Source organism: Triturus cristatus, chromosome 1_1 (assembly GCF_964204655.1).
Source record: "Triturus cristatus chromosome 1_1, aTriCri1.1, whole genome shotgun sequence".
In the NCBI taxonomy this organism is placed as follows: domain Eukaryota; kingdom Metazoa; phylum Chordata; class Amphibia; order Caudata; family Salamandridae; genus Triturus; species Triturus cristatus.
This window is the reverse complement of record NC_140579.1, coordinates 241,329,278-241,351,515: the sequence shown is the minus strand read 5'-3', so window position 1 is coordinate 241,351,515 and position 22,238 is coordinate 241,329,278. Positions and strand designations below refer to the sequence as shown.

At 51.0% G+C, this 22,238-nt stretch overlaps 2 protein-coding genes across 2 annotated transcripts in view; both read left to right on the top strand.

Annotated features, from left to right (window-relative positions):
• Nucleotides 1-22,238, top strand: part of LOC146870074 (junctophilin-4-like) — a 954,768-nt gene that overhangs the window by 554,497 nt on the left and 378,033 nt on the right. The gene's annotated exons all lie outside the window — the stretch shown is intronic.
• LOC146870075 (uncharacterized) lies at nt 12,636-21,678 on the top strand. Its single transcript, XM_085599641.1, has 3 exons — nt 12,636-16,618; nt 18,075-18,191; nt 19,181-21,678. Exons 1-3 carry the CDS (start codon nt 16,492-16,494, stop codon nt 19,441-19,443), a joined length of 507 nt encoding a protein of 168 aa, XP_085455767.1. The 5' UTR covers nt 12,636-16,491; the 3' UTR covers nt 19,444-21,678.

The following is a 22,238-nucleotide window of genomic DNA, read 5'->3' as shown; positions in this document are numbered from 1 at the left end:
GTTGTCCTCTGCAGTGAGTTCTTGGTCACCTGTGGGTCAGATGGGAAATGGTCATTGCAGTGCACCCGGCAAGCTTTGGGTTAGCTGTGTATCATTCACATTTTGTACACTGCACAATTGACATATCATCACATTGTTTACTGTGTGCAGTACTGTGCTCCCTGACATGATACAGTGGTACAAGCATTACTTGTCCATGGTGCGAGGTGTCAGGGCATACCTTGCGAACCGTGTCCAATTGAGGTTTACTGGGACTTGTTGCCATCTAGGGCCTGGCACAACATGAATTTAATTGTGGACTCATGGTTTTGTTGTCTGACCTAGCAGATGTCACATCTGGCCATGGACTGGCCATTGTCATCTCCTGCATCCCTTTGTCCTGTCATGTGCATATCTTGATTTGTGCCACCACACATGCTTTCATATTTTGAGAATGGTCCTTGTTGCACTTGCCCCATGGTGATGCACATGTAACTAGTTGCTGTGCATGAATGTGCCCAGGCTTTCTTCTACTTGTGCATTGGTGTGTCACACTTTGGTGGTTGTGAAAGTTTCCTTGGCCTACCTACTATATGCACACTGTGCTTGGCAATGGGGTAGGTATGGCTCTTTGTGCAATGTGAGGGCTGATGTTGTTATATGGCATCATTTATATTGGGAAAAATGGGTGGGTGCACGTACTGGCTACCTACCTGTAAGTTTGTTTGGTGTACTGCAATGGCTTCCAACTGCTCCTGGGTGGGGTGGGGGAGGGATCCATCCTGCTCAGGTGTGGGGCAGGTGGCATGATGGGAGTAGTATTGCAGGCCCCCCACCCCCAGACACCCTCATTGTAAAGATGGCTACCTACCTGTAAGTTTGTTTGTTGTACTACAATGGCTTCCAACTGCTCCTGGGTGGGGTGGGGAGGGGGGGAGGGATCCATCCTGCTGAGGTGTGGGACACAGGGAATGTTGAGAGTAGTAGTGCAGCACTCCCAGCCACAAACACCCTCCCAGGGAAGATGGCTACCTACCTGTAAGTTTGATGAGGGTTGTGTAATGGCTGACACATGCTTCTGGGTGGGGTGGTGGGAGGGATCCATCTTGCTAGGCTGTGGGACAGGGGGAATGGTGGGAGTAGTGGTGCGGGCTCCCCACCCCAGACACCCTCATTGTGAAGATGGCTACCTACCTGTAAGTTTGTTTGTTGTACTGCAATGGCTTCCAACTGCTCCTGGGTGGGGTTGGGGAGGGATCCATCCTGCTGAGGTGTGGGACACAGGGAATGTTGGGAGTAGTAGTGCAGCACTCCCAGCCACAAACACCCTCCCAAGGAAGATGGCTACCTACCTGTAAGTTTGATGAGGGTTGTGTAATGGCTGACACATGCTTCTGGGTGGGGTGGGGGAGGGATTCATTCTGCTCAGGTGTGGGACACCACAGCCCCCCCGACACAAATACCCTCATTGTGAAGATGGCTACCTACCTGTAAGTTTGTTGTACTGCAATGGCTTCCAACTGCTTCTGGGTGGGGTGGTGGGAGGGATCCATCTTGCTAGGCTGTGGGACAAGGGGCATGGTGGGAGTAGTAGTGCAGCCCTCCCAGACACAAATACCCTCATTGTGAAGATGGCTACCTACCTGTAAGTATGTTTGGTGTACTGGATGGCTTCCAACTGCTCCTGGGTAGGGTGGGGGAGGGATCCATCCTGCTCAGGTGTGGGGCAGGTGGCATGGTGGGAGTAGTAGTGCAGGCCCCCCACCCCCAAACATCCTCATTGTAAAGATGGCTACCTACCTGTAAGTTTGTTTGTTGTACTACAATGGCTTCCAACTGCTCCTGGGTGGGGCGGGGGAGGGATCCATCCTGCTGAGGTGTGGGGCACAGGGACTGTTGGAAGTAGTAGTGCAGCACTCCCAGCCACAAACACCCTCCCAGGGAAGATGGCTACCTACCTGTACGTTTGATGAGGGTTGTGTAATGGCTGACACATGCTTCTGGGTGGGGTGGTGGGAGGGATCCATCTTGCTAGGCTGTGGGACAAGGGACATGGTGGGAGTAGTAGTGCAGCCCTCCCAGACACAAATACCCTCATTGTGAAGATGGCTACCTACCTGTAAGCATGTTTGGTGTACTGCAATGGCTTCCAACTGCTCCTGGGTGGGGTGGGGGAGGGATCCATCCTGCTCAGGTGTGGGCCAGGGGGCCTGGTGGTTGTTGTAGTGCTGTCTGCCTGTACACGTGCCCCCATGGTTATGTTGTTAGCTATGTTTGTGGTGAATGGGAGTGGGTGAATGTTGGATCTGTCATGTTTTTGTGAGTGTGTGGTGCAGATGGATGGTGCGTGTCCTAGGTGGTGTCGCTTTGTAGTTGTGCAAGGCAGTACATAGCAGAGTGGCGGTAGTCATTTGTTTGTACTTACCAGCCTCCACTCCCCCTGCTACTCCTGTGAGACTCTCTGGATGCAGTATGGCAAGCACCTTCTCCTCCCATTGTGTGAATGTTTTTTGTGGAATGGGAGGGCCACCACCAGTCCTCTGAGCCTCCTCTCCTTGACCACCCTTTTCAGATCATCCCACCACTTCATGATCTCCTTTTTAGGTCTCGCCTATGCAGCGCGCATGCGCTGCATAGAAGAGAGACCTTTAGCCATCGGCACAGCTTTGGGGGCAAAAACGTGCACGCGTTGCATTGCTTGCAATGGCAACGCGTGCACGTCTGGCGATTCCCTTGCGGGGCACGCGGCGCCATATGGTGGCGCAATATGGTCGCAATGATCGCGGCTTGCTGCACGCTCCCGCAAGGGAATCGCGCAGGCCCCCTCCTCTTGCTGCCACGTGAGGCGCGCGTTTTTTTTTCTTTTACTGATGCTGGAGTCTATCAGTAAACTCATGTTGCATCTTATGAAGTTCACTGCTGCGCCTAGAGACTAGCCTGTTAGTTTACGGAGGATTACAGCTTTTGATGTTATGATCCAGACTCCTAGAACTCGCAAAGAAATGTTCAGTGCGCCTGCCAGTCTTTTTAATCTCACAAGTAGCACTAACTGGTAATCAAGACCTACTCTCTACGTTAACAATTATCTCCTGGGCAACACCTCCAGCACGGTTATTTATGCTATTAAAACATGTTTGCCAAGAGTCACTGCGGTTTAATATAAATACGTTTCTGAGCAGCTACGGGAAAAACGTGTTTGGTTTATTGTACTTGTCAGTTATGTAACACCAGTAAACAGCTTGGTCACGCTCATCAACTGGGAGGGTCAAGCTCGGCACAAGATCAGACCACGCGCCAGGCCATCAGCATCACACTCACCCATCTAATCCAATATAGGACATACAACAGACTAGCAACCAAACACGCTAATCCGCCCACAATCGCACTAAACATACAAACTGGTAATATCGTGCTAAATAACTCTTTCCTATGTGCCGCGATTGGTAGATAATTCGGTCGGCGGTGAGTATCTCCTACCGTGCAAATAAATACTGTAGGTTTTAGACCCAGCTATGTGGGTGTGTCCAATTGGGGTGTTGCTGACAGGTGTGTAGTCCTGGGATTTGTATTTTTCGTTTTGCCATGTGGTTGTGTCATTGGGGTGTGTTTTGTGTATTTGGGAGGCATGTCTAGTTTTCTGTGTGCACTTTTTGGCCTTCTTGTGGGGTTTTGGCTTCGTCCGCCATATTTTTGACGGTTCGTCCGCCGCGGTGGCTGTGCTTCAGCTCTACCGCTGGCTCTCCCATTCATCCCATTGTGCGACTGCAGCGGTCAGAGACGGCGGTACATACCGCGGGACCGTCGGGGATATACTAATTTCCGGGGTGGTGTCTCCGCTATACTTGCGGCGGGTTGTTGTTTTTCCACCGCGATTCCGACCGCCGCGGACAGATTTCGGCTATCTCTGCCCACTATGGGCGGCTATTCTGGGCCTCGTACCGCCGCGGTCGGATTTTTTGGGCGGTTAATGCTAATTTGGCCGCCGGTTTTCCCACGGGCCGGCGGACAGTTGTTTTCCGCTTCCATGGCAGTCGGGGGTGTTTTTCCGCCCTACATCCTAATGGACCTCTAAATGTTGGTCCAGAAAGCGTGCCTTTTGTAATTTGGTTTAAATCTGTACAGTAGTTCAGAGATATTAAAAATAAAAAAATATATAAATCTGGGGACAGGGGTCCTTGCAGTGGACTCGAGGATCCTACTAAAATTTGATTGGCTGCCAACACTTCAACAAGGAAGCGTTGGCAGCCATCTTGGGACTCAACTCGAAGCAGAGTCCCACAAAAAAAGTAAAAAATTATGAAAAGTGGGCAGGGTAGGAATACCCTTAACCCCCAGATATGGTGGGGGGGGGGAGGGTCCCACAGGAACCCCACCACGGTAAAAAGTATTTATTTTATTTAAATTTGCAGCAAATTCGCTGGTGGACCCGCGGTTCTGCAGCAATGTTTTTTTTTTAAAAGGCGCTTTTTTTTAATGAAGTTCCTGGGTGGGTCAAAACATCGGGGGGATGAGGGGTTATTGTAAAGGATGGGGTTCATGCTGCCCCCTTCCTAGGCTTTTGAAAAGCCAGGGGGACCGCCACCTCCCCAGGGCAGTGAACAATACAAATGCGGGGGGCCCACACAGCCCCACCTACATCCCCGGGGACGGCCACCTCCCCGGGGCAGTAAATGTAAATTACTGGCGGGGATGCTGTGCTGATCCCCTGCTGCCCCAGGGACGGCCACCTCCCCAAGGCACAAAAATGTTTTTAAAGGAATGCGGGTGGGGTTCTTTGGCCAACTTCGCAGCCCTGGGGAGCACCTACTGAAATCTCTTTGGAGAATCACTGGCGTGCCCTGAAGATGTGTGCCAGCACTCGCTTTAAGTGTGGTGATGCTGATTTACTGGGTAAGAGGAAGGCAGTTGGCTCGAGCGCAGCGGCCTAGTGCGCATGTTGTTCCAGTTGCCAGTTTACTGTACTGCCGTATGCACATGCGTGCACTGTCTGCAGCAGCCTCAGTGACACGCAAGACACACAGCAGCTTCATCACAAGGCTAGGTGGATGCATGCCATCACGTCACATGATGTTGCGGGGGGCCATCTTTGATTTATTTTGCCGAGTGTGAGTTCCTGCGCTAATCAGCCTGCATCTACTGTGATAGGCACACCTTGTGTTTTTTTTAAAAAAAGGGGAAATTGACACGCCTCTGCATTTTCGATGACAGACACATCTCCCGGCAGCTGTCTATGGTTCCTTAGGTAAGTGGTGATATTAACTTCACTGCAGTTGGTTTTGCATTTATTTTTAAAAAGGAGAGCAGATTCTGCCTATGCAGTCAGTGACAGGCACACCAGATTACTTCTTCAGTAACTCTCTTCTGGGTGCAAATGTAAAAAGTCAATCAATCAATCAATCAGGAAATTGTGAAGTGCTTTACTCACCTGTGAGGGTCTCAAGGTACTGGGGGTGGGGGGTGCAGCTCCGAGTTAGCCGAGGTCGTGAGGCTCTTCCTGAAGATGTGCAGAGTAGGGGAGCATTTAATGTTGATTGGGAGCTCGTTCCAACCCTTGGCTGCGATGTAGGAGAAGGCTCTTCCCCCCGCTCTGGTTCTGCAGATGTGCGGGGTTTCCACTAGGGCGAGGTCAGTGAAGCGGAGGTTTCTTTTGGGTACGTGGAAGGAGACTCTTTCGTTGAGGTATTTGGGTCCGGTGTTGTGGAGAGATTTGTAGGCGTGGGTGAGTAGCTTGAAGGTTACTCTCCTCTCGACGGGGAGCCAGTGGAGGTCTCGCAGGTGTTGGGTGATGTGCTCATGTGGTGAGATGCAGAGTACGACTCTGGCTGCAGTGTTCTGGATGGTCTGGAGTTTGCATAGCAGGGATTTGTTGATTCCAGCTTAGAGGGCGCTCTCGTAGTCCTGTCTGCTAGTTAAGAGTGCGTGGGTGACGGTTTTTCTGGCTTTGTGGGGGATCCGCTTGAAAGTCTTGCGAAGGATGCAGAGGGTGTAGAAGCAGGTGGAGGCGATGGTGTTGATCGGGTGGGACATGGTGAAGGAGGTTTGGAGTATGATGCCGAGGTTCCGGCCATGGTCCATGGAGGTTGGGTGCCGAGGGTGGTGGGCCACCAAGTGTTGTCCGAGGCTGAGGAGGAGGGTCCAAGAATGAGCACTTTTGTCTTCTCCGAGATAAGCTTCAGACAGCTGAGGCTCATCCAAGGTGCGACGTCTTTCATTCCTTCCTGGAAGCAGAGTCTGGTGTCTTCTGGGTTCTTCGTGAGGGAGAGGATGAGCTGTGTGTCGTCTGAGTAGGATACTATGCTGAGTCCAGGCTGTCTGACGATAGAGGCAAGGGGGGCCATGTAGATGTTGCAGAGCGTGGGACTGAGCGACAATCCTTGGGGAACTCCGCAGTTGATCTCCGTGGGTTCAGCAAGGAAAGGTTACTGCGGAATCCATATTGGGAGGAGTTGAGGATGGCGTTCTCTTCGATGAAGTTAGTCAGCTGTGCGTTGATGATCTCAGTGACTTTGGCTGCAAGGGAAGGAGAGAGATGAGTCGGTAATTTTTTCAGGCCCGTCGGGTCTGCAGAGGGCTTCTTGAGGAGGGGCTTGACTTCTGCGCGTTTCCAGTCATGGGGGAAAGTGCCAGATTCGAAGGTGGCGTTGATGGTGCGATATAGCATGGGTGCTCTGGCAGCGGCAACTCTGTGGAATATGTGCAGCAGGCAGGGGTCGGTGGGTGCTCTTCATGGTTGAGGTGGTATCTTCGGTGGTGACTGGGGTCCAGGCGGTGAAGGTGGGATGGCTGTCGTTGATGGTAGAAAGGGTGGTTTCTGGAGTCCATTCGCTGAAGTTGTCATAGAGGGCCTTGATCTTTGGGTGGAGGTAAGAGCTGAGTTTGTTGCAGAGGTCCTGGGAGGGTGTAACGTCCGTGGATTCGCTGGGGTGTTTGGTGAATTGCTGGATGATGCTGAAGAGTTCCTTCGAGTTGCTGGAGTTGGTGAGGATTTTGCTCCAGAATAAGGTCCTTTTCGTGGATCTTATGAGTTAGTGGTATTCTGTCATGGCGTTCTTGTAAGTGGTCTGATCTTCTATGCTTTCGCTGTTCCTACATCGTTTTTTGAGCTGTCTGCAAATGCGTCTGTATTCTTGGAGGTCGGTGGTGAAACAGGTGGCCTTCGAGGGACGTTGTCTGTCGGAGTTGCGGAGGGGAGCTTGTCTGCGCAGGTGTTGATCTATCGGTGTAGTCCCTTGGCAGCAGATTTAGCGTTGGTCGAGGCGGGGGGAGTCATAATGGAAATTAAGGTCTCCGATGAGTATGTAGTCCATGGAGGCAATGGCGTGGGGTGCAATGAGGTCGGCGATGGTAGTGGTGAATGAAGCGCAAGGCCCGGGTGTCTGTAGGCGAGGGTGCTGTGAAGCATTGTTCTGGGGCTGGTCTGGATTTGGAAGTGAAGGTGTTCGGTGGTGGAAGGGGAGATGCTGGTACTGGAGGTGGAGGGCCGGAGGGAGCTCTTGTGTGTGATTGCAAGTTCTCCTCCTGGGTCGTCCTTCCTCTGGATCTTGTAGACGTCAGGAATGGCGGTGGCGATGTCGGGGCAGAGGAGGCATTGGTCCAGGTTTCCGTGAAGGTGGTGACGTATGGCGAGAGGGTGTCGAGGAGGTCCCAGGTCTCTACAGCATGTCTGTGCAGAGAGCGCACGTTGAGGAGGATGCACTTCAGGGCTTCGGTGGTGCTGGCGCCTGGCGTGGGTGCGGCGGTCGTGGGTTGCGGATGATTGTGAAGGATTGTTGGCAGGAGAACTGGCCGTGGGTAGTGTTTGGCGAAGAAAGCTGGCAGTTGTTCCTTCCAGGGTTGAGTGTGAGGAGGATCACGGAGTTGTAGCGGTGGGAGGTTGGAAAGAAAGGATCCCTGGCACTGGTTGCGGTCGGGTCACAGACGGGCTTGCCTCTGGCGAGGCTTTGTGTGCCAGTGGCGCGGCCGCCCAGCGGCCACCATTAAATAGGTAAGCTAAGCGCAGCTGGGAGGCGGGAGCAGGAACCAGCAGGGGGGAGGGGCCTCGGGGGCAGCAGCGGCAGTAAGGGAACGGGCAGAGAATCACACAGCAAAACAAATAAGACAGAAAACAGGCACAATATCAGAAAAGCAACAATAACAGAAAAGACACAATAACAGAAAAGCCACAATAGCAGATAAGACACAATAATAGAAAAGACACAAAAACAGAAAAGACAAAAAACGGGCACAGACAAGACAGAGAGCAGCGGACCAGCAGAAGAGCAAAGTTCTCCCACTGGACTACCAAGGATGAGGCGCAGGAAGGAGCCTGCGGGTGGAGGAGGGCCTCGAACACCTACCTGCACAGGGCGGTGGCACAACAGCGGAGTTGCTGGGGGAGAGAGCAGGTCTCTGACCAGGAGGTCAGAGGTCTTGCTCAAACACCCTTGCAGCGGCCGCCATTAAATAGGGAAGGGGGAGGGAAGCGCAGCTGGTAGGCGGGAGCGGGAACTGGCAGGGGGGAGGGGCCGCGGGGGCAGCAGCGGCGGGAAGGGAACGGGCAGCGAATCACGCAGGAAAACAATAAAACAGAAAATGGGCACAATAACAGAAAAGACACAATGACAGAAAAGACAGTAAACAGGCACTAACACAAGATAGACAGCAGCGGACCAGCAGAAGAGCAAGGCTCTCCCACTGGACCACCAGGGATGAGGCGCAGGAAGGAGCCTGCGGGTGGAGGAGGGCCTCGAACACCTACCTGCACAGGGCATTGCACAGGGCGGCGGCAGCGGCACAACGGCGGAGCTGCTGGGGGAGAGAGCAGGTCTCTGACCAGGAGGTCAAAAAGTGAACACGTTTATATTTCAATCTACCAGTTCAGGCATTTGTTTTGAAATAACTTGGCTTTTAAGGTTCCTGGTATACTCCGGTTTGGTAGAGCATGGCAACAAATCAGTACTTAATACAACTAACAAAATTTTTACAACAACCAGGAAAGCCCCCAATGAAGTGGAAGAATTGGTTGCATACTTTTGAGAGTTATTTAGTCGCTGAGGATGCAACTAAATTTGAACCCATAAGAAAAAAAAGATTTACTATTTAATCATTTAGGCCAAGAAGGACAACACATGTTTAATGATCTCTCAGAATTTGATAAACCTTTGGATCAATTTGGTCAGTGGGATGAGTAAACAGAAGCAATTAAAAGGTTAACATATAGGTTTTCGGAGGAACCACATGTGTTTTTGGAGAGATTTTACTTTTTCAAGAGAAAACAGGTGACTGATGAAAGCATTGAAATATTTGTTTCTACTCTTAGGATTCTAGCTTCTACTTGCAACTCCAGAAAGGCTTTAGATATCTATGTAAGAGATCAGCTTGGTTATGTTTGTTGTGAGAGAAAAAAAAATCGAAGAGCATTTATGGGTGTAGGGATCCTACTCTTCTTGAGGTTGTAGATATTGCAAAAGGTATCGAGCACTCGCTAGTTTCATCTATGCTTATGGATCAAGATCAAACAGCACTTAAAATTAAAGAGCCTGATACTTTAAGTTCAGTGCAAGTGAAAGATAAGACGTCAGGCTTCCAGCATAAAAAAATCTAATTTTCCCTGCTACCACTGTGGTTCAAAATCACATTTAAGTAATAATTCCAATTGTCCTGTGGTAGGGAAGCGCTGTGTTAAATGCAAGACAATTGGATATTTTCATAAGGTGTGCAGAGGGGGACAGAAATAACTTGGGGTTAACTGTGTAGGTATGGAGATGGATGAAATGGTCCAGGACGTATCAAATGAAGTGTCTAGTATTGTTTTAAACATTGAGCTGAATAATGTACAGACCACAAAAATCAAAGGCCCGATATGTTAAACAAATTTTATTGCAGGGTGAAATCAGTGACATAGATGTAAACCATACAATTTACCGCAACCCTAGCAGCCATAACATAGCATGTTACATAACCACAACTAACCCAAAACAGTTGTCTCCCATGTTTCCCTCCCATCCCTAAGTCGGAATCTAAAGCCCATTGTGTGATAGCTCAGTTGGTGATGTAACACTTAGGGGCCGATTCCGATCCTGGAGAAACCGGGTACGAACCGTCGGACGGAGCATTTTCTCCGTCCGACTCGTACCCGGTCAAAAAACTTTACAAAAATGCAAGTACGATTCGCATGGAAACACTATTTCCGTACGAATCGTACAAAACACCGACCGACGAAAATATACATACAAATGTGATCCGGGAAAGGGCCGACGTGACGTCGGGACGCCTTCAGGCTGCGTTTCACGAACCAGGAAGTACGATCCGCACCGACGTCACCCCGCACGGATTAAATTCTCCGGCTGCCAAAAACTGCCGGGAAATCAGGACGACGCGCACAAGGAGCACCTGTACGCGACGGACAGCCATGGACCCGAACCTACGTGTCATCCCAGCACTCATAGCAGTCCACCTGCTCTACAGGAACCGACGCAGACGCCGCAGAAGGTCAGAACAACACCCAGGGGCAAAGGGGGGGAGCATGGGCAGGACACATAACCCCCACCCAAGTCACAAATCACACATGCCCTGGACATACCTGACCTGCAGGACCTGGTCACCTCGAGGGGGTGTGGGCGTGTCCAGCAACGCAAGCGTCCGCCACAACGGAAGTGGATGTTCACGCGAACCGGCAACACAACAATACCGGTACGTACCGTACCCACGCCTTAAGAGCGTGGGTACGGGTCGTACCACGCCCACCCCTACGTCACCCCAACAATGGCGGTACAGCCCTTACCCACGCTCTGAAGGCCTGGGTACGGTGCAGACCCCCAATGGGGTGCCGTAGGGGTACGCACCGTACCCAGCCCTTCAGAGCGTGGGTACGGGTCGTACCACGCGTACCCCTACATCACCCCAACAATGCTGGTACGGCCCGTACCCAGGCCTTTAGAACGTAGGTACGGGCCGTACCGCCATTGTTGGGGTGACGTAGGGGTGGGCGTGGTACGACCCGTACCCACGCTCCTAAGGCGTGGGTACGGTACGTACCCAGGCCTGCAGATCGTGGGTACAAGAATGTACGGAGCGCACCCCCACCCGTGTATGAATGGAGCGTACCCACACCCCACCAGTGTATGTACGGAGCGTACCCCCACCCGTGTATGAATGGAGCATACCCACACCCGTGTATGAATGGAGCGTACCCACACCCCACCAGTGTATGTACGGAGCGTACCCCCACCCGTGTATGAATGGAGCGTACCCACACCCGTGTATGAATGGAGCGTACCCACACCCCACCAGTGTATGTACGGAGCGTACCCCCACCCGTGTATGAATGGAGCGTACCCCCACCCGTGTATGAATGGAGCTTACCCACACCCCACCAGTGTATGTACGGAGCATACCCCCACCCGTGTATGAATGGAGCGTACCCACACCCGTGTATGAATGGAGCGTACCCACACCCCACCAGTGTATGTACGGAGCGTACCCCCACCCGTGTATGAATGGAGCGTACCCACACCCCACCAGTGCATGTACGGAGCGTACCCCCACCCGTGTATGAATGGAGCGTACCCACACCCGTGTATGTCCCAAGCGTACATGCCCAGACACAGGAGGGGTGGGTGCAGAGTCCTCCCAGCAGTGCCCAGACATAGGAGGGCTGGGTGCCTATCACTCCCAGCAGTGCCCAGACATAGGAGGGGTGGGTGCCTATCACTCCCAGCAGCGCCCAGACACAGGAGGGGTGGGTGCAGAGTCCTCCCAGCAGTGCCGAGACACAGGAGGGGTGGGTGCAGAGTCCTCCCAGCAGTCCCCAGACATAGGAGGGGTGGGTGCCTATCACTCCCAGCAGTGCCCAGACACAGGAGGGGTGGGTGCCTATCACTCCCAGCAGTGCCCAGACACAGGAGGGGTGGGTGCAGAGTCTTCCCAGCAGTGCCCAGACACAGGAGGGGTGGGTGCAGAGTCCTCCCAGCAGTGCCCAGACATAGGAGGGGTGGGTGCAGAGTCCTCCCAGTAGTGCCCAGACATAGGAGGGGTGGGTGCCTATCACTCCCAGCAGTGCCAAGACACAGGAGGGGTGGGTGCAGAGTCCTCCCAGCAGTGCCCAGACACAGGAGGGGTGGGTGCCTATCACTCCCAGCAGTGCCCAGACACAGGAGGGGTGGGTGCAGAGTCCTCCCAGCAGTGCCCAGACACAGGAGGGGTGGGTGCAGAGTCCTCCCAGCAGTGCCCAGACATAGGAGGGGTGGGTACCTATCACTCCCAGCAGTGCCCAGACACAGGAGGGGTGGGTGCAGAGTCCTCCCAGCAGTGCCCAGACACAGGAGGGGTGGGTGCCTATCACTCCCAGCAGTGCCCAGACACAGGAGGGGTGGGTGCAGAGTCCTCCCAGCAGTGCCCAGACACAGGAGGGGTGTGTGCAGAGTCCTCCCAGCAGTGCCCAGAGACAGGAGGGGTGTGTGCAGAGTCCTCCCAGCAGTGCCCAGACACAGGAGGGGTGTGTGCAGAGTCCTCCCAGCAGTGCCCAGACACAGGAGGGGTGTGTGCAGAGTCCTCCCAGCAGTGCCCAGAGACAGGAGGGGTGGGTGCAGAGTCCTCCCAGCAGTGCCCAGACATAGGAGGGGTGGGTGCCTATCACTCCCAGCAGTGCCCAGACACAGGGGGGGTGGGTGCCTATCACTCCCAGCAGTGCCCAGACACAGGAGGGGTGGGTGCAGAGTCTTCCCAGCAGTGCCCAGACACAGGAGGGGTGGGTGCAGAGTCCTCCCAGCAGTGCCCAGACATAGGAGGGGTGGGTGCAGAGTCCTCCCAGTAGTGCCCAGACATAGGAGGGGTGGGTGCCTATCCCTCCCAGCAGTGCCAAGACACAGGAGGGGTGGGTGCAGAGTCCTCCCAGCAGTGCCCAGACACAGGAGGGGTGGGTGCCTATCACTCCCAGCAGTGCCCAGACACAGGAGGGGTGGGTGCAGAGTCCTCCCAGCAGTGCCCAGACACAGGAGGGGTGGGTGCAGAGTCCTCCCAGCAGTGCCCAGACATAGGAGGGGTGGGTACCTATCACTCCCAGCAGTGCCCAGACACAGGAGGGGTGGGTGCAGAGTCCTCCCAGCAGTGCCCAGACACAGGAGGGGTGGGTGCCTATCACTCCCAGCAGTGCCCAGACACAGGAGGGGTGGGTGCAGAGTCCTCCCAGCAGTGCCCAGACACAGGAGGGGTGGGTGCAGAGTCCTCCCAGCAGTGCCCAGACATAGGAGGGGTGGGTGCCTTTCACTCCCAGCAGTGCCCAGACACAGGAGGGGTGGGTGCAGAGTCCTCCCAGCAGTGCCCAGACACAGGAGGGGTGGGTGCAGAGTCCTCCCAGCAGTGCCCAGACATAGGAGGGGTGGGTGCAGAGTCCGCCCAGCAGTGCCCAGACACAGGAGGAGTGGGTGCAGAGTCCTCCCAGCAGTGCCCAGACATAGGAGGGGTGGGTGCCTATCACTCCCAGCAGTGCCCAGACACAGGAGGGGTGGGTGCAGAGTCCTCCCAGCAGTGCCCAGACATAGGAGGGGTGGGTGCAGAGTCCGCCCAGCAGTGCCCAGACATAGGAGGGGTGGGTGCAGAGTCCTCCCAGCAGTGCCCAGACATAGGAGGGGTGGGTGCAGAGTCCCCCCAGTAGTGCCCAGACATAGGAGGGGTGGGTGCCTATCACTCCCAGCAGTGCCCAGACACAGGAGGGGTGGGTGCAGAGTCCTCCCAGCAGTGCCCAGACATAGGAGGGGTGGGTGCAGAGTCCGCCCAGCAGTGCCCAGACATAGGAGGGGTGGGTGCAGAGTCCTCCCAGCAGTGCCCAGACATAGGAGGGGTGGGTGCCTATTACTCCCAGCAGTGCCCAGACACAGGAGGGGTGGGTGCCTATCACTCCCAGCAGTGCCCAGACACAGGAGGGGTGGGAGCAGAGTCCTCTCAGCAGTGCCCAGACACAGGAGGGGTGGGTGCAGAGTCCTCCCAGCAGTGCCCAGACATAGGAGGGGTGGGTGCCTATCACTCCCAGCAGTGCCCAGACACAGGAGGGGTGGGTGTAGAGTCCTCCCAGCAGTGCCCAGACACAGGAGGGGTGGGTGCCTATCACTCCCAGCAGTGCCCAGACACAGGAGGGGTGGGTGCCTATCACTCCCAGCAGTGCCCAGACACAGGAGGGGTGGGTGCAGAGTCCTCCCAGCAGTGCCCAGACACAGCAGGGGTGGGTGCAGAGTCCTCCAAGCAGTGCCCAGACATAGGAGGGGTGGGTGACTATCACTCCCAGCAGTGCCCAGACACAGGAGGGGTGGGTGCCTATCACTCCCAGCAGTGCCCAGACACAGGAGGGGTGGGTGCAGAGTCCTCCCAGCAGTGCCCAGACACAGGAGGAGTGGGTGCCTATCACTCCCAGCAGTGCCCAGACACAGGAGGGGTGGGTGCAGAGTCCTCCCAGCAGTGCCCAGACATAGGAGGGGTGGGTGCAGAGTCCTCCCAGCAGTGCCCAGACACAGGAGGGGTGGGTGCAGAGTCCTCCCAGCAGTGCCCAGATATAGGAGGGGTGGGTGCCTATCACTCCCAGCAGTGCCCAGACACAGGAGGGGTGGGTGCCTATCACTCCCAGCAGTGCCCAGACACAGGAGGGGTGGGTGCAGAGTCCTCCCAGCAGTGCCCAGACACAGGAGGGGTGGGTGCAGAGTAGGGGTGGGCAGAATTTGCGAAATTAACTTTCGCAAATTATCGCCAAAAATCAGAAAATCTCCGCAAACACGCCGGAAATATCGTGAAGACGCGGAAGTTTTTTTGCCGCCTGTTCGCGGTTTTTTTGCGTGATCGCGGGTCGCCAACTTACCCATGCGGTTGCTCACGGGCGTGGCCATCTTGTTTTCACCCCTGGTGATGCTTACTTCCTGTTCCGGGTCGCGCAATGCATGTTCGCGCCTGTTCGCGGTCGATATTTCCTGTTCGCGACCGCTTTTACTTGATCGCGTTGCTTTTTGCTTGCTCGGGGAGAAAATATCACGCGAACTTGCGCACGTGGTCGCAATGGGCGCGGCCATCTTGTTTTTCACTCTATTGCATGGTTCTGGGGCCTGATTTTCAATCCTCCCTAAATCTTTTCAATCCTTTGTTTATAGCCACTTTTTTTTGGATCTTTATTACTTATTATTTCTCTAACTATTTTCGTGCTTCTATATTTTTTGTTTTTGTCTACTTTTTTTTTTGTTTTTTAGCTACTTTTTCTCTTTCTATTGCCTGCTATTTATTTCCTTTACTCCTTTATTTATTTTACCTTTTCTTTCCCGCCCCGTCCCCAGAACCATGTCCAAGGGTAGGGCTGTTCGCCGGCGCAGCCAGAGCCGCGACCACCTTCCTTGCGGAAGGCGGCGCCCACAAGGGGTGCAGGCACGGGTCTTATTTGGGGAGGTGGAGTTGGCTGCACTAATTTTCTTTGTGCAGCGCCACCTCCCCTCAACCCTGGCAGCAGGTGGCAGGCCTGGGTCCGGGTACGGCCTCCGGGAGCGTCGGCAGCGGTGGGGGAAGGTGCGCCGGGCAGTGTCGCGCATCTCTGGGGTCCGGCGCACCCAGGCACAGCTGACGCACCGGTGGTCCGACATCCTGGACCGTGAGCAGGACCTGCTGGACCTGCTAGGAGTGGAGGTCCCGGGGCTTGGTGAGTACCTATTTAATTATTACAACTTTGTGTCTGTTCTTCTGCTCTATGTTATATATTGCGAATATCTTTTTTTCCTTCCAACCAGCAAGAATGTTGCTGCTTACAAACACATTCCAGGTTAATAACGTTTAAAAGTCTTCTGTGATTATGACACAGGTGCTCTTCTGCGCTACTACTAATCTTACTTGTTTGCAGCTTTGCGTTTGCGCTTGCTTAGCGTGATTCTTTACGAGTTTATTTTAGAGAAATTAAGTTACGTAATGCTACAGTGACTCACGTCCACTCCTTACTTTGTCCTGTCACTAATAGATAGGAGCGGATTGATACTTAGGTTTAGGTACTTTGTATGAGATTCTAATTGGTTAGTGGTATGCGTGATGCCCCCCCTCACTCAGTTACGTGACGTGCTGCTAGTACGGCAGTCTTTAGAACCTTTTCTAGTTTGTTCAATGAGTGGAGGTAGGCTTAGCAGTAGCAGATCAGCATCAATCAAACCAAAATTTGGTGTATACAAAAAATTTAGTCATGTTCATGTGTCCTCCATGATTGGACCATACGCATTGTTGAGGAATACAGTGGAAATGCATACTTAATGTACAATTGGCATGCCTGTAATAGGTGGGCTAGGTTGGGTGGTACGTTATACTACTACTTAGGCTTAGTTGTAACTTAGTTTTCTGGAATCAGAATGGAAGACTGGATTACTGTTGATAAATAGTAACTTAAGTAGTCGAACTGCGAATCCCCCGATATTACATGTTGACCAGATGAGATCGGTCAATGTAGTTATTGCAATTGTTGTTTACATAAGTGTTTTTTGACCGTTGTTGAAAAATATTGTATTTGTTTGACACCATCCATCAATGTTTGTCTCTTTCTTATATCTTTCCTGTTCATCAGCACCCAGGGGCAGACCGACAGGGACTGGGCAGTCGGCGGGACAGGAACACCACCAGGAGGACACCGCTGAGGGCTCCTCTGCTGGCCCCAGTAAGTCTTCTTGTTTTTAATAATATTTCTTATTCCATAACTTTTACTGCCCCATTTTTCCCGAACTATAGTGTGTTTCCAAATGCTATTTTTTTACCACCAATTATCTTTCGATTTGTACGGTTTCAAAAATCTTATCCCTGCCTCCGCTATGATGACTCTGAGTACTACTACTACTACTACATACTATCAGTCTGTCTGTACTGTAGTAGCTAGTCTTGCCCAGTTGGCCAGTGCCACTCTTTGTGAAAGGTTGTAATATAAAACTCATATTCACCAGTAGCTCGTACAATCCGTTGGGTCGTTGTCTTGTACTACTTTTACTCTTATTGATGTTGAGGCTTTGAAAATTCACAGCAACAACAGCCCTACCAGATTTCTTAATATTTTGATATGATACCCTATAGGACATACCACTGTTGTAGGGATCTTGCACATACATTTGCACCAGAAAATAGGATGTTGGTGATGGTAGGTTGGACCTTCCTTGCACACCTCAATCAGAAATTCCGCACCCACCACAATTCCACTGCTTGACTATAGTACTGTCTTGTCATACCTATTAGGTCTCGGAACCCTCCCCCCAAGATACCCAACAAGTACACAACCCAGAACATAACACACCCAACCTCTGTCGTGGAAGCAATTCACATGCACACCCTTACTTTAATTTGCTCACTCGTGTAAGTTAGTCCACACCAAATACCACCAAGTCTATGTAAGTTTAAAATGTTTATTTCAATTTGAGAAGGTCTGTACACTGTTTTCTTAGCAGCACCAACCGGCAAATCAATAACATTAAAACAATATACATTGTTACACTTATACAATTGGGAATTAAATCATGATAACTGAACATTGGTGGAAGGCAGCACCACCATCCCATAGCAATTTAGTTTATATAAATTTATAAATGAAGATGTGAGTGAAGGGACCCCTCACCTCAGAAGAACCTAGTACTGGTAGTTGGTGCATCGTTCAGAAGCTCTGATTCGTAGAAGGGAATCTTGCGTCTGTAATGCGAAAAAATAAATGGTGTGCGTTAGTATATTGCAACTTGCAAGCATTTCTCAGCCGTGCCAAAAAGTGTAGCATCTATGGATAAGCAATATGGACTAACAGTAACAGTAGTACACCAGTTCTTCCTAAAAAAGTGGCTTGTTAATGTTTGTTGACCGCTTGTACGCAGCGCGTAGACCAGACAGTAGCAGTGTGAGACAGGTCAAGTGGGCTCAAAGGTGTCTTAAGAAGCTGCAAGGTAAAGGTAACGTCACATGTGCATGGCTAGGGCTAATCAAGCAAAGGCTACAATGATCATATAACTATTAGTGTCTACTCTACTACTACCTGATTTGTACTAGTGATGTATGTTAGTATTAACTCATTTTTCAACCTTGCTACTGATCAATAGGGGGGAGGTGTATATGACGCCTAATAAATGTGTAATGTTTTCCAGGCGCACTACCGACCACCATTGCCGGGGCCAGCGAAGGCGACGCGGAGGGCGAGGATGCGGCAGTTGCAGATAGCAACGGAGCGGTAGGGGGAGTGGCAGCACCAGTGGCAGGCGGTGGTAAGTTAGATTCATAATCCTTAACTATTGTTGAACTTGACAGCACACTCACTGCAAGGGTGTACTGTATGTATATGTATACTGTACAGTTGTGACTTAGGGCCCCATTAGGATGGTGGGCGTATTGCCCCCGCCGGGCCGGCTGGAATTCACTGCCGTCACCGCAGGGGCAAACCTCCCGCCATCCCTGTAGAAAATATTCAGACATGTCCAGGCGGAAAAGGGTTCAATATGGCGGTGGTGTCTCTCTCACCACACCGCCAGCCATATAATCTGCATTTTGGAATGCCTTTGCGTGGCGGCATTGCCGTCCGCCACGGAAAGGCATGCACACATTGCAGAGTATGCTTGGGGGCCCCCATGGAGGGTACCTACCTATGCTATGGTACCCCCCCGACTTTCAAAGCAAAACGTGACAGGCTCCGTGCGGGGCCCGTCATGTTGTGCTTGGAAAAGCAGCACAACATTTTAGCATTGCTTTCAGCAAAGCCAACCAGAATTTAAATTTAAAAAAACAGGGTGCGCGCGCCACTGTGCCGGGCGCATCATCCTAATTAATTGTCCCCACGAGACCCCCACCCTTTTTAGCAGTCGGATGGCGGGCGGACAAAGTCCGCCCGCTATCCGATGTCGTAAGTAAGTATGAGTTGTTGGGGACGTTTGAAGAGTGAACTAGAAGACTAGAATTCCCTTTAATTGGTATAGGACTAGGAGCCGGAGTATTGAGTAACCAATGGCCTCATCTATCTGATTTCAACTCCGCTTTGAAAGTTTTATGGAGAAGAGCACCTGGTGCACTGTTCAACTAAAAAGTGTAAGACAGGTGGAAGGAAGAAGGACGGGCGACATTTAAAATGTTATGTACTACTGTGCTTTATTTTATAGTGCTACTCTACCATGCCACTATGAGTATAAATGATTACCTTGTCCTACTGTTTTATTAAGACTATATTTTACAATTGTCTTGTTTTTTTCTTTTTGATACACAGCTACTCCGAAACTCAACCGGAAGGAGTTGGCCGCCAAGGCACGGCGCAGGAAGCTGGAGGCAATCCAGCAGGAATACCGGCGGCTGGTGGTCCTAGCCGAGGAGGAGGAGGAGACTGCAGCAGCAATTCAAGCCTCCTCCAGTGCCCCGGGCCCCAGCCACCGCCCTCCAGCGGTACGGCGCCACCGTCTGGCGGCTGCCCGCCGCCACCGTGCCATCTCCGGTGCCCCCCCCCCACTGTGGCTGCAACTGCCGCGGCCTTAGACGCCGCGTCGCCCATTTAGAGGACGAGATGCGCCAGATGCGTGTCCTCCTCCAGTCCCGCCCCACCAGTTAGTCCCTGTCACTGCCCCTTTTTTAATTCCTGTTCTTGTTCTTTACTCGTTTGGCCGTTAAGACTTTTTTCTACTGTGGACAGTGGTTGGGGTTAGGGAGGGGGGTGGGTCAGCTTTTGTGGGTTTAGTTTATTTTTGTTAGGGTAAATTAAATATATTTTTCTATGTTACATGCAATGTTGTTAATTTTTTGTAGGTGGGGTAACTGTTTTACATCACACTGTTTCCTTGCTGGTGCATGGCCGCCCATATCCTGTGTTTGATTTCAATAATTAGCTGACTGTATAAGACACAAACAGATAGATGCGACACACCTCACTCATTGACTGGTCCTTCTAGTACTTTCAGTCTGTCCTCTAGTCTATGCATTCTTTGGAGTGGTGTGTGAAAATGAAATCATTGACAACATATCCATTATTAATTCTGCCTCCCCCAAACTTCTCTCTTACCGGTGCTTGATGTTTATGTTCAACTGTGGCACAGCACTGGCTGCATGGTGAAGATGGTTTCCTTTTTCGTACATGCCATGATTGGGGTGGTGGTGGTGGTAGTATAGTAGTAGTAGTAGACACTGGCAGGGTGGCAGCATTTCCAAAAAAAGAAAAGGCGACAGTCAATCGCCTTTGAGAGACTGTTAGAGGAGTAGTTGAATGAAGTACATTACAGAACTTACCGAGCAACAATTATATGCTCAAATATTTTACAAAAAAACTGAATGGTGGTTATGAGGATAGTCTACTAGACAGAGTTACAAACTATAGTTGTGTCGACTCGAGTCACTTGACTATGCCTACAGTCTAACAGTTAGTGCTGTATATGAGGAATGACAACAAACAAATCCAATCAATGCCGGCAATTCATGCTGAGGTATATGTTCCTTTGTTAAATAAAATAACCTCTGAAATATCCTACTCATGGGTGGGCAAGCAGAAGAAGATCATCGCTCTGCATTGAAATTGAAGTAGTGTTGCTTTCACCACATCCGCCCCAGCAAGTGTGTGATTAAGTATTGGTGTAAATTTAATTTAGTTACACCTCGACAATAAGTCGCACAGCCCGGGGGAAGAGGGTTGGGGTTTGTTGAATAGATGGGAAGGGGGATTTTGGGAAAGGTTTGACATAGGAAAACAGTATGCATACATAGACAAACAAACAACAATCATTGAAGACTACCATATCCATATGTTAAGGGAGAAAAAGGCAATGCATGCATGATGATGAGAGACCCGGATTACATAAACTTCTATTTCTTGTTCTGTTCCGGCCTTAATACTTTAACAGATAGCAAATAGAAATTTTAAATATTGGTAGTGAAGAATCGTAAACACAGAGCAAACCTAATGATGATTGATAATAACAACTCCAAGAATACACTGTTGTAAAGATTGTATACAAGATATTAATCAAATTATTTAAAAGAAGTTAAAAGTGGATACTGTTACTGTCTTATCCTGGTCAAAAATGTGGACTGGATTTTTGCATCTCGGCATTCCTCTTGCTCCTCTCGTCCATCAATGTTGGGTGTGTCGCCTCGCCACTGCCCGGCTGGAAAAAAAGGTGATTGATTGGTAAGGTAATTAATTAATATGCATTGTAATGTTTTACAAAGTTTTGGCCAAGGCCCGGACTGTAATTTTAGATTGAAAACCAAAGGGGATATTGAGAAATCAAGTGAAAACAAATGCACAAGTCATGGTGTAGTGCAACAAGAACACTTTCCGAGGTGGCATGTATGCATATGCATCATCTCTACTCTAGTCTGTTTCCAGCATTGACCTTCAACAGTAACAGGAGAGATCAGGCTCACAGTGCTTACCATTAGCACATCCTATGTTAACACTTTAGAGTCCTTTTTTTTTCTCTCAAAGAGTTGGACAAACGCAAAGCACATTATCCATTCCAAACATAGCATTTTACAGTTTAAGTTAGTAAAATCAATGCACTGCAGTCATCCCACCGCTACACTCTATTCAACTTCTACACAGACATTTGGGTCTGCTGTGGTTGTTGTTGACGTGTTTACCTCTAGGCTTTTCCATTTTATGCCACTCCTGAAACATCCTCCTCCTGACTTCATCATCATCTCTGATACTTTTACTGACTGAAGATCGGCCTGCAGTATAAGTATAATTTTTATGACACAACAAGAGTAGAAATATAAAAATTAATGACTTGAATCCTTCTTTATTGTGTACAGAAAGATAGATTACTACTAGTACACTTTGACATCACTTTGTGCACAACAAACAAACAACGCAAACACAAAGACCAATAGCTCAGAGTCAGGTGTCCAATGCATGCTATTAATTGTCATCATTCATTACCTGTTCCTTCTCATCTTAAGTTAACGGGACGTCTCTTTCGCCATCATCATGATGGACGGTGCTGTTAAGTCACAGTCATTTGCATTGCGCAGATTGAGTGAGTCCCCTTCCTGTATTGAATTAAAAGCAATGTATCACCAAGATGCAGGAGAAGTACACATTTCTTGTTTGCAAGAAGGGGAAAATTAGTGTGTTCTGTAGAAAGTTGATTAGTGGCAGTGCACAATTACATCAATTCATGCGCAACACACACAACAAAATCTACATCATTCAGTCTGCGATTCTGCGGCCAATGCATGGCATCAATCATTACCTGTTCCATCTCATCTTGTTAACGCTGCAGGCCGTCTCTTTCGCCATCATCATGATGGACGGTGCTGTTAAGATACAGTCATTTGCA

What these genes read in the sequence shown, in the direction of transcription:
- LOC146870075 (XM_085599641.1), top strand. Translation starts at nt 16,492, where the DNA reads ATGTTTGTCTCTTTCTTATATCTTTCCTGTTCATCAGCACCCAGGGGC. An exon ending in GGGCTCCTCTGCTGGCCCCA is followed by an intron (nt 16,619 to 18,074) that starts GTAAGTCTTCTT and finishes AATGTTTTCCAG; the next exon opens with GCGCACTACCGACCACCATT. An exon ending in AGCACCAGTGGCAGGCGGTG is followed by an intron (nt 18,192 to 19,180) that starts GTAAGTTAGATT and finishes TTTGATACACAG; the next exon opens with CTACTCCGAAACTCAACCGG.